At 33.2% G+C, this 12,635-nt stretch overlaps 1 protein-coding gene across 1 annotated transcript in view; it reads right to left on the bottom strand.

Moving 5' to 3' along the window:
* Positions 1-8,149: 8,149 nt before the first annotated feature.
* LOC128233810 (sortilin-related receptor-like) overlaps positions 8,150-12,635 on the bottom strand; it is a 74,840-nt gene continuing 70,354 nt past the window's right edge. The window contains exon 42 of the mRNA XM_052947667.1: positions 8,150-12,545. Coding sequence (XP_052803627.1) covers positions 12,484-12,545 — 62 coding nt within the window. The 3' untranslated portion in view covers positions 8,150-12,483. The remainder of the gene's footprint in view (positions 12,546-12,635) is intronic.

The raw sequence follows: 12,635 nt of genomic DNA, 5'->3' as shown, positions 1-12,635 counted from the left end.
GACTTACACTTTTCATTTGAAATGCAAGTTTTAACAATATGGAGGACCTTAAAAGAGCCTCCAAAATTGTCTGTTTCTGAGGCTGATACAATGTCTTGTGTCTTAAGTCAAAATCTTGTTGTTGTTTTCTATAGACAATGACTGCGCATATATAGATATATTTCCTGAAAATCAATCATTCCGCTTGAGACAAATGGGGGTTATATTTAAAAAATGGAACAGTTTATATTGAATCCGACTTTAAAGATTAGTATGAAACATTTAACTTAATCATTAATATAAATGTTTGTATGTCAATTTTAGAGTATAAAGAGACAATGTTTCAACGATTCGGATTCAGCCGCTTGTATGCTTGATGTAAAGCAGTATTTAAAAATGAGGTTAATTAATATACAGTTATGACATTTAGGAGTTTTCTGAACACTTTCAACGGAAAATTCGTGGACAATGGAGACAGTCAAGGGTATGGTTTTGCACTGTTGAGGGCATAAAGTAATTATGTATGTGTGTCTGTTGGTCATAGCTAATGTATAGAACTACTTCGAGTAATGAGATATGCGGAAGTAAAACCAAGATCCGCATACCATCAGCTAACAAACACTTAGTGTTCTTGTAATGGCCAAAGGTTTTATATTAATATATATTTAGCATCATTTATGACCAATATAAGTATTAATAAAATGAAATTGAATTCCAAATTCGAAAAATGAAAAAACAAACTTAAGTGTTCTTGTAATGGTTTTATATAAATTTATAATTTATATCATTTTTATGGCCAAAATATGTATAATTCAGTTGAAATTAAATCACTAATTCGAATGAAGAAAAAACTTAATGAAAGTAAAATAGCGTAATGAGTATTAAAACAGGGGTGGTTCCTCTAGTGCTGACTTAACGGCGACAGTCTGAATAGTGAAACAAGTCAAACTCGTCAAAAAAGAGTAAATCGTGGGCAAAGTCACAGTTTATCAACATTTCAGACTACAAGAAATGCGTGAAATACAATGACATCTTACTTGGTTCCCACGGTGAAAGAACGAAATTCAAAATTTCCAATTAATGTCTTTATTTAAATTCCCAATACGTCTGACTGCAAGGTTACAAATAAATAAAATAAAGTTTTCAATTTATGCATTTTTTAAATTTCCTTTCGCCATATAATTATGTTTGCGTATACAATTTTATTATAGTGAAAAGTAGGTCAAGTCAACATAGTTATTTGTGTATGAGATAAATGATCCAAATTGTGTTCATATTTTAAACGTATTCAACATAGCTCGGTGATATACGTTATGTAAACATGTAATATATCAGAATACATTGTAAGTAATCATTACTTCATTTTTCCTAACCACAGGTCTAAGTTGACCCTTAGTGGTTTCAGACGATCTGTATTTTCAAGCGTATTCATGATTACCGACAGTCATAGGACACTAAGAACAGTTTTATAGTTTAGTATGTATGTTATTTGGATGAATTTGGTGTGACTGTTTTTACTTGAATATGACTTGATTCCGGTGACCCTTTTTTCTCCCCTTTCTTGAGGCGTTAGATTGTTAATAAAGCAATGTGTTGTATTGTTGCACATGTCTCTTTGCAGTTGTAGTCTGTTTGTGACGTTTACCGTTAAGTGTATGTAAGGAATTAATAGTGTGCCTCTAAACAAGGTCTTCGCTAAATGTTTGGCTCCTTGGCTTGTCTACGTAGTTTACACTGTAATATTTACACCTCAACTTCAATTCCTTAAATAAACTGCCTTTCGGAAATTGTGGTTATCATCCGATGAACTCTGTATCTTCGGATATGTTCAGATCGCAAATCGTCGCATAACAATAAATATGAAAAATGTTTGTATTGTGTCGGGAGGCCCCGAAAAACTTAAATCAACATGTGCAAATTTATGACATGTTAATTGTATTGTGGTCATTAGTGTTTCATCTTTACGGTTTAATGTGATTTCAAGTGGTTGATCTTTTCCCGCGTTATTTTGACGTCATTTGATAAACTGTTTCCGATTAAGGTCGGGTCGTTCTATTTACGGAAAAGGTGAGAAAGAATTACTGTAAGGTTTCCTTAAATAAAATGAAGTTATTTTTTCAACAATTTTTGAATGAGAGATAATGAACTTTTGGTGTAAATATAAGTAATAATTGAGGGATAGATGTCATTACCGGGATATGAACGCAGTAGGGCTGGTAAAAGTTTAACCAACCCAACTGAGTTCATACTCCGATAATGACACCAACCCCGCATTTCATTCCTTAATTATTCATTTGCTCCAGGTTGTGGTTTCAATAGTATAAATTTGATCTTTTTAATGCACGTTTTCTATACTTTCCAATGTGTTGTCGTTGCTTTTTCGCTGGATAATATCAGTGTGTCTGTCTGCAATATTCTCATTGTAATTTCACAAAATTAGCAAATATCTAATAAATAACAATTATTATACGAGATGTTAAAGAAGCGTCCTTAAGATGACATAAACATCATATTTTGATGGATTGCACCTTATAATAGTATTATAACTTCGGTAATTCAATTAGTGCAACTACATTATGAGCCAGGTATAGTTCAGCTCAGAAAACGGAAACCTGAAAGGAGGTCTACTTTCAGAGAAAACAATTACTGTTAAGTAGTTATTACTGCTAAATACTAAGTCAAGCAAAGTTAATTGTTCATTAAATTCATGGGTTGTTTTGAATTTTTGGTTGAATTCGCGTTTGACTTTAGTCCGCGGCAAAAGCTCTGTTTAGTGTTTTGGCAATTTGACCATAAATTGTCGCAAGAAAAATATTTTTTTATATTTATATACAAGAATACAACACCAGTGCATTCATATGTTCATATAGACAGTGTATTAACAATACAAATATACATTATGTCCAGGAGTATACATAAACCCGAATTTATACATTCACAAGTAGACAAGAAATAATAATATCACTGCGTATACGGTTTTTCGTATGTTTAAAAGCATCGTCTATTACCGCCTTGATACCGCCAATTATTAAACTATGTTCAATCTCCACCCTAAATAGTCTCATCTACTACTTATTTACATTTATAACATTTATACCGCAATCTAATTTAACCGGACATGCAAGCCATAAATCATGATGTACAAAAACAAAATGTCAAATCGTGTGTAGGATATGATATACAGACATTAAGTAATGACAATTACGAAAACGATTACAATGATGACAGTTATGGGTGTAAATTATGTGGCATATTATTAATTGTGAACGTTTACGCAATAAACGGCATAATTGAAAAAGAAAATGCTCGAAAAATGCTTAAAAGATTTAAAGGAATGTGTAGAATGTACTTTGAAAGCCTGCTTTAGGGGAGTCGGAAGAGACGAGGTTTGGATTTTGTAATGAGCTATATAAGCTTGTATTGCTTATGCTATCTACGTAAATAACTGCAGGATGAATACCTAAGTGTCCACAGTGAAGTATTTTAAGACGCATTTTATTCAGTGAATTAGTTTACTCAAACAGCGCCGTGATTGGCTATATGAAACAAATGTCAATGATTGACACAAAAAGATCCAAATCTCTGTTAACAGAAATGCTAAGAAACATCACAGGGTACTAGAAGGAAAAGCCAACTACTCTTTTCTACTAATTCTACTAAATATTGTAAATCACGGAACAAGACAACCCTCCTTTGGAATGAACAAGATTTTGACAAAAACAAAACACAACATATTGAACTTGGTATACAACATAACCTTTAAACCCATAAAATGCTTCAGGTTCTCTGACAATACGTCTGCATTGATACAGTGGACGTTGATAATTTATTTGGCTCCGGTCTTTTCCATGATTAATACAAACTTTCTATTAGACAAAGCTATGTAACTAAAAAATAGACAAACGCCACAGCCAGTTACAAAAATGATGCGATGTGGGACGCCGCTTAAAGCCCCTTCTGCCACATAAGATTGTCCTTTATGTTACTTTGACATGTCAATTTGTCGTATGACTACCAAGATGCCTTCAGGGCAAAGATGAACTGACAAACGCATCTCCATACTATTGTACATATACTTGCAGCACCTCTTGGTAAAAGGTCCATAGGGTCTTAGTTATTCTTGACCTTAGAAAAATCTTCGAATGGGCATCTCGCATAAGGCTTCTTAAGAATGTTGATCACCATTTCAAACGAGGGCAGAAATGCAGGTGATTCCTCCTTGTAGTAAACTGACAGCACTTTTACATGGTCAGTTAGTTAACGATGTCCCAGTTGTATGCGGTTTCTCAGGGAACAGTATTGGGACCCTATTGTTTCTTGGCGTTTTCTTGCATACGTGTGTTTCCGGTCATGTGACCAGTGCTAGAAAAACCCGTCTTACACCCCCATGTAAGATGAGTCACGCGCAATAATGCGCCACTTTTTATTTCTTTTATTGTATGGCTTTAATATGAAAATTATATTTTGCCATTTCAATCAAGCGCAATCAAATATATAAGTATGCAAGACTTTTAATCAAAATTGAAAATAAATAATCGTAAAAACACGATTTTAGAGGAACTATTTGACGTCAATAGTGATTAAATTACTGCGCCTTATGACGTCAGAAAACAACGTCGCACGCGCTTTTTGGTGAAATGTACAAAAGTGTGTTTTCTACGTCAATTTTTCCACAATTTTAGAGTTTTTAGATATGCAAGAAAAAATATTCATGTTTTTCCGGTCCGGATAAAAAAATCGACCCTCGGGCACGCTGCGTGGCCGGTTACTCGGCAAGCCTCGTTACCGGCTTACGCGCATGCCCTCGGGTCGGATTTTTCTATCCGTACTGGAAACATATGATAGATACTTATATTCTTCAAGACTCGCCTCTCCGCAGCAGATCAGGTCTGAACATGCGCACTAGCTGTTACATTCGGATCTTGACAATAACTATTGTTTTTCATTATCATTGAGGCCTACAGACTTTAGTACAGCAAGTCAAAATCAGGTATCGTGAGATCTACTTTTCGACATGACATGTTTAAAGAATGCGTCGGTTTAAAATAGTTCCATATGTATCATAAAACAGTAGTCTTCAATCAAGTTTGTTTAAATCTTGCCCGTTATGTCAAAACTTGGCCAGCTACGGAGGTCACACGTTTGCGGTAGACTAAAATAAGAAAATCTTCTTATCTGAAGCCGCTAACAAAACAATCCCTTATTGCATTGCGGCAAACCAATAAACTCATTCATTCTCATAAAAAGCAAAGGTTTTGACTTTCACTTCTAGGTGAGCGATTAAGGGACATCATGGCGCTTTTGCACAGATTTTTGAATTTTCCCCTCTTTTATCATTATTATTTAATTGAAATTATATATGATACTCAATTATTCATTTAGTATTATTAGTAGTTAAGAAATGTCATATATTGTTTTCGTGTAAAAAAAGTAATATCTTTAGCAAAAAATATTCCCATTTTTAATAGCAATAACTATTACAGACAGTTAAAACGTAACACTTTTCTAATATATACTTGTTTCAAGTTTCATTGGCAATTTTGTAAATACATATGGGCTATGAAACATAATAAATAAGGGTATTCAAAGATAATAATTCCCCCTATAGGACATCTCTACCTAAATATGGCTAAATCTAAAATCGTCCAAAACTGAAATTTTCTATTGCAACTTATAAAAAAAGGACGGGTCAACTTTATGACCCTCATAAATTCTGTATTTCTTATCTGCCTTAATCTTACACTGCGTCCAGAAGATAAATAAGTGCTAATCCAGCGTATCTGAACGCTACTATTCAATGAGAGGAGAAATCGATAGAGACCGTCGTTACCCTGATAAGCTCCAAAGTTGGCAATTTATCCATAACACAGCGTGCGTGTGTGCGCGTGCGTACGTGTGCGTGTGTGTGTGTGCGTGTGTGTGTGTGTGCGTGCGTGTGCGCTTAAAAATACTGATGATAATGTATAGAATTGGTATTATGCATTATTTAGAAAATAAGACGTATGTGTTGATCTGTATGAAATTAAACAAACAATACTCTATTTTCACATGCTTTTACACATTTTAAAACCGCATTCTATTATTGAATATGTTGATTAAAACCTTTGGTCTAGATTCCAATGGAAAACTTTTCCACAGCCAAAAATGTACAATTCATTGCCTTTTAACGTAATAGAGACTATACTCAACGTCTCAAGTATAAATTTTGCTCTAGAATTAGTTTTCTTTGAAATATTGTCAGCATCTTTCAATGGCATATTCTATGAGAAAATACGTTTTCAAAAAGTATAAAAATAAACAAGATTTTGAATCATACCATGCTTTAAAGTTGTAAATTGAGTTAAAATTGAGACTTTAGTATTTTCGTGATATTGGGGCCAGGGTATGGTTTTAACAAAACCATCAAAGCATACTGTTTTACAAACATCTGCTTTTTCGATCGTGTCGTTTTCATAATTTGCAACGCAGTCTCCTAGTATAAACAATTATTTATTAAATTAATATTATTGCTCTAGATGTTGTAGATATGAATGATGTGGCATGGGCCTGACATTTTGATGGAGTGCACCTTTTACATGCTGTTGGTAACTTTAGTAACTCAATTAGTCAAACTTTTTTTATGAATATGGTATGGAATGGTATATAGTGCAGTCCGACAAACATACATACATGTATATTCAAAATTGAGGGCTCTGTACAAAGAACCCATTTACTAAGTGGTTATTGCGTAAGTACAAATGTAAACGGACATGTAATTGTCAGCCACACAAAAACACATGATATACTTACCAAGATGGCAAAGTCAAACCGACAAACGCCTGTACATGTGCTTGTACCATCTCTTGCTAAGTGGTCAAGACGGTCATTGCTATTATCGACCCCAGCTTTCGACCGCGTACCTCACCAGAGACCTTCTATGGAATGTTGATCACTATTTCGTAAGGGCAGAACTGCATGTGTTTTCCGCCTTGTGCCGATGTCTCCCAGAGAGCAGTATTGTGACCCCTGGCTTTCTCTCAACGATCCACCTCTCCACAAATGACTACGTGCTGGGCACAGCTACGTGCTTGACTCCCAGAACAGGTATAAACATACCACACAGCTGCTTCAAACGGAACTTGGAAATAGCCATTAGTTTCTACTAACTGATATGAGGAATGTTAGAGTTGTCAAGTTTGGCGTACTGGTGTAGATTTAAACAATGGAGATGGGACTATTTAAATAGGCAAACTGAAACAGCATGATCTACAAAGATAGATAGTGATACTGAATGGTATCACACTTCCCTCCTGGAACTCATTTTGTGTTCACTGCTGGGGTGACCCATACAAATATTCAGTAAAGACAATATGCAGACAGATATTCTGACCAAGTTTCATAACAATTTGATAAAAACTACTGAAATTATGACTGGGATTTTTTTCCTCTGATAAGATCTTTTTGATCTGAGGTGATTCATATTCATCTGTGTTCAAGACAACATACACATAAGTATTCTGACCATGTTTCAAAACAATTCAATAACAAACTATTGAATTTATAACATGAAATAAAAACATTAAAAACGATGAACATTAAAATTTTATGAGTAAAGTGAAATTGAGGAACATGCAAGAACATTCCAACAAATTTCCTTATCTTGTTGAATAAAATTGAATTATGACAGCTTGTGACAAATCTTTTATGTATATAGCTTTCAAACCTTCTACTGTTCTTGCATGTTCCTCAATTTCACGTAACTCATAAAATTTTAATGTTCATCGTAAGCTACGAAGTATTCATGAACAATTGCTTAACAGTCTAGCTTTAGTTCTCAATTTGTTTAGCTCCAGCCAAAACTGACATAAATATTTGAGGCCCTCATAGCTAATTTATCAAGATATCTTTTTATTAAACAATTGATACAGTGTACTGCCAATGAATTTCAAATGAGTTAATCTTCAAATAGATTTTATATGGGCCTCACAAAGTGTGCTGCAATGACGATCATGTACTTGTGAATCTAATCTTGCAAACTACGGTGTATTGATACCTCCTTTTCATTTCATATAGAAGAAAAAACAACCTCAAGGCATATTTCTCCGTAATACAAAAGTGGACAATGAAAAAGGACAGACTTTCATATCATTTCAATATCACGACGTTAATTTACAACGTAACAACACCAAACTCAAAAGCGAAAAGGTTTAATTCAAACAAAAACATAGTATAACCAGTGAAAACAGAACAATATGTACACCATTATAAGACACTACAAGTATGGTAGCACTCAACACAACTAAAATCTTTTACTATCTTTAGTGTTCAAAATTACATTTTTTTCTAATGGGATGGCAGTATTTCCAAATTGCAGTACTTTTATCTTTTTATTTGGGGTAAATCAGCAGGTATCCTTTGTTAATTTTGATTAGGTGAATATTTAAAGAAAAAATATAATTTCAAACACTAATCTGGTTAATCCATTTACCAAACTAATTGGCTAAATGTCTGCGACACTCCTCTCCAGGTCCATTATTTTGGTACGTATAACCCAGAACCATTAAAACTTCCCGCTATAGACATGGAATGTAAACTAGTAACATGGCAATTGTAAGAACAACATACTACACAATTGTATGTACACTCATTAACCAGTTCTTTGGTGCATAATTATAAACAATTATTAACAAGAAACTTTCTCACTTCAAATGAATAATTCTACCGTGACCTTTTTCGTGTTGACAGAAATTTGGTTGAAACATAGTTAAATTTGTAAACCATATTTTTTTATCATTTTATGTACTTGTACAATTATACTTAACAGAAAAAATCCAATCAGTTTTTAGAAACATAGCAAGCTTCTCTTGGTCTAGTTTTAATCATACATGTAATTAAAGGCATCAGAATGGATCATTATTTGGAATGTCAGTTTATAGTACCTGGTTACTATGTATATACCATTAAATACACTCAAGGCATTAATACAATTCCTTTAGATATAAGATCTAATATATTAAAATAGCATATGTATTAAACATAACGATGTATGGTAGATAAAACGGTGTTTTAGGTCAAACGGCATTGAACTATTGCACAAAATGAGTACAAACAGAATTCAAACACAGTACATGTATACTTCAGTCAAATAATCTTTAATATACAGTCGAACCTCATTGGCTAAAACTCCCACGGCCTGGCGAAAATACCTCGAGCCTCGAAAATTTTGAGCCAAGCTGGAAAGCTTATATTAAGTATAAATAAATCGGTCCTTTACATCCAGTTCGAGCCAACAATGAATTCGAGCCAAGCGAATTCGAGCCAACGGGGGTCAACTGTAATAACAATCACATTACAACGAGATGAACTTAACATTCCTGAAAATGGTTCCACCAACATACAATCATTACCATCAATGAGGCCAGTCGGCAAATTAAGCAACAATTGAGCATTCTTTGCTTTGAACTTTTGAATGTTAAACAAATGCAATAAAAAAAAGAAACTATAAACTATATACAGTAAGTGGTTATATTGATTATTCATAAGATAGTATTTTAAAAATATTACAATGGCTTGATAACACACCATTAGAAAGTCCAGATATAAAATTCATTATTTTCCTGCTTTGACAAAGGAAATTTGAAAACCCCCCAGAGAAATGATGTTTGTTTATCATGGCACCCAGGAAATAATTATGTTAGTTTATAGTAGTTTATTTAGCTTTATAGAGAAGACAGATGAGAGCTGATCTGAATCACTCCAGAGTCTGTTTCCTAGGAAGAAACCAATACTGTATCCTTCAAGAGAGGGCAAGAGAATTGTTCCTCACCCTGCTACAGATATTATTGTGATAACATATTAAACTACACAGTAACATTAAGAAGACAATATTATTATCGCCAATAGCTCAAATATCTCATTTCCGCTGGTATACCGAGTTGCTTTGTTATTGGTTCATTTCTTACAATAGTTACAAACTTTTTTCAGATTCCATTTTGCTTAATTATATCAACATGTCAATAAGAGGTCGACTAAATTTACATAACAGTGTGATATGATAACAAAGTATAAGCAAACAATTCGCAATTTTTAAATACATAATGTGATCTTTTTTTCCAAATAAACTATTTGTCTCTTGCATGTGAAGGTTATTGTTTTATACCTACAAATGCAGGCCAAAGAAATAGAACTTAATGATGGTAAAATGAGCGTAAAATTTCTTCAATTTTAACACACACACATTGTAATATTATATATGAGAAGACAAACATGTAAGTTTATGGTGCAAAGGATAGTTTAGTTGATATGTACAGATAAAGATAAAGAAAACATTTGCTTAAAGCACATGGACTTGTAAAAACACACAGTAAGATTTACATCATATGAAATATGTTTCAATGAAAATTGTACAGAATAATGTGAACTGAAAACAGTACTGTACAGAACAATGTGAACTGAAAACAGTACTGTACAGAACAATGTGAACTGAAAACAGTGCTGTACAGAACAATGTGAACTGAAAACAGTACTGTACAGAACAATGTGAACTGAAAACAGTACTGTACAGAACAATGTGAACTGAAAACAGTACTGTACAGAACAATGTGAACTGAAAACAGTACTGTACAGAACAATGTGAACTGAAAACAGTACTGTACAGAACAGTATGAACTGAAAAGTGAACAGAACAAAAAACAAAATTAATAAGAGTAATCTCTTAAAATATTAAAGCAGATATGTGTAAAATGAATATCAAAAGAAAAACATAAATGGAAGAAAAACAAAACAAAAATTAACCGGACAGAAAATGTACAGCAAATGAGCGAAATATATAGGTAGAACAGAGATTCCAATGCATTAAATCAGCTGACTGAAATTCTTCACAAGAATGGTGTAAACCATAAGAGATTGCTGTAAATCAGACCTTTTGTATTCAGATGTTCGTAATTTGACTTCTAAAATCAAACAACAGTGGGTTGAATAACACTGTAACTGTCATCAAAATCAAATATTTCTTAAACAAGCCAAAAATTTAAACAAAATTTAACAAAATCCAAAACATTAAGTGGGCTTATGCTTATTTGATCAGAGCTGTAAAACTTTAGAATGCAGGAATTAAACAAGCAGATAAGAAACATGTTATCAAATAACAAAAAATAGTTGTAATTATTGTAACAAACATGGTGATACTTTGTATATTACAAAATCACGATCACACTCATACTTAAAATGTTTTCTATCATCACACATAGGGTTTTAGCTAGAGTTATGGAAGGGTTCAGCCCCTTGTCTTTTTGTTAACATTCTTCTGTCCATAATTTATGGAGACCAGCCAGTGCACTCTTCTGCCTTCATAGAATTCAATGATACAGATACTGAAACATTTGCTTTGTTTAAAAACTTTACATGTTTATAAATTTGTACATAAAAACTTAATGTATTTAGCTGTTGAAACCCAAAACTTCACCATTAAACACATTTCCTATCCTTTTTTGTCCAAATTCATTATATTCAAATTCATCACAGCCCAATACATAGCGCCCTAATCACCCTTAGGAACAGTTGTCTCCCTTCTGCAGCACTCTGCCATTTTCAATCCTGGCTAAAACCCTACTTGACACATACCATTGTGAGAACTATTTGAGGGCTAAGCGCATGACTGAAGTACCACCTCCTATTTGTATATGAAGGTACATCTGTTTTGCGCCAAGCTCTCCTATTATTGCATCATTTACATAAGAAATCATAATACAAACATTAAACAAATAACCAAACCACAATGACATAAAAACGTCCTCTGATATGTTAGTTTTCCCTTTGAGTAGCAAATAGCAGATATTAGCTGAGAATATTAATACATACAGATTTTATCTGGTTACAATGAAATAATAGTTCTATGGTTCAAAACCAATCATTTACATCTATATAATAACATATTTAGGGATGAAAGGTAAAAGGTTGTAAGTGACATTTATTAAAAACATTATTTAGAGCCTTTTACCTTCTACCCCTCAACATCATAATTCAACATTTTTTTATCCAAAACATGTAATCAAATCCTCTGAAAAAAGCACAACAATAATTCACATTTTATGGTACGTTGTCCTCAAATACTTTATTTTTGAATCAAAAGTAAAGATTTGTTTTCTTATTAAATACAAAAATATACTAAAACAATATCAAAACAATACTTTTTGGTCTTTGAAGATTGCAAAATATGTCATTTTGTGTCCAATTTCAATTGAAATAAAGAACAAACGCACTGCAAAAACTGTATATAATTATGCATGTTCAGTTATTTATTTGACATTGTCTTTTTATTGGCTTAACTTGTTTAAATATTCAAACAATGGAGGCTCAGCATCATTTTTATTGCTTGTAGCAGTTGACATGAGGAAAGAACAGTCTTCAATAATTTTCATAAAGAGATTTCAGAGCATAGCCTGCCAGCAGACGTCCCTTTGGGGATTCAACTGTTTCAAAATGCCTTCATTACAGTGAAAGCCCCGTTATTTCTATCTCAAATCACTATGCAATCACAAGCGGTTCATCGTCGGAGAATCCTCGGATTAATGGGGAATCACCGTCATCTGTTAAAATAAGAGTAATTTTGTTTAATTCAATTCAGTATTTCGCATCTGCAGCAGCTCAAAATGTGCTCATCAGTGAATGACATATTG

The sequence above is a fragment of the Mya arenaria genome, chromosome 5, assembly GCF_026914265.1.
Source record: "Mya arenaria isolate MELC-2E11 chromosome 5, ASM2691426v1".
NCBI classification, from domain to species: domain Eukaryota; kingdom Metazoa; phylum Mollusca; class Bivalvia; order Myida; family Myidae; genus Mya; species Mya arenaria.
Note: the sequence above shows the minus strand (reverse complement) of the source record. Positions and strands in the feature narration are given on the sequence as shown.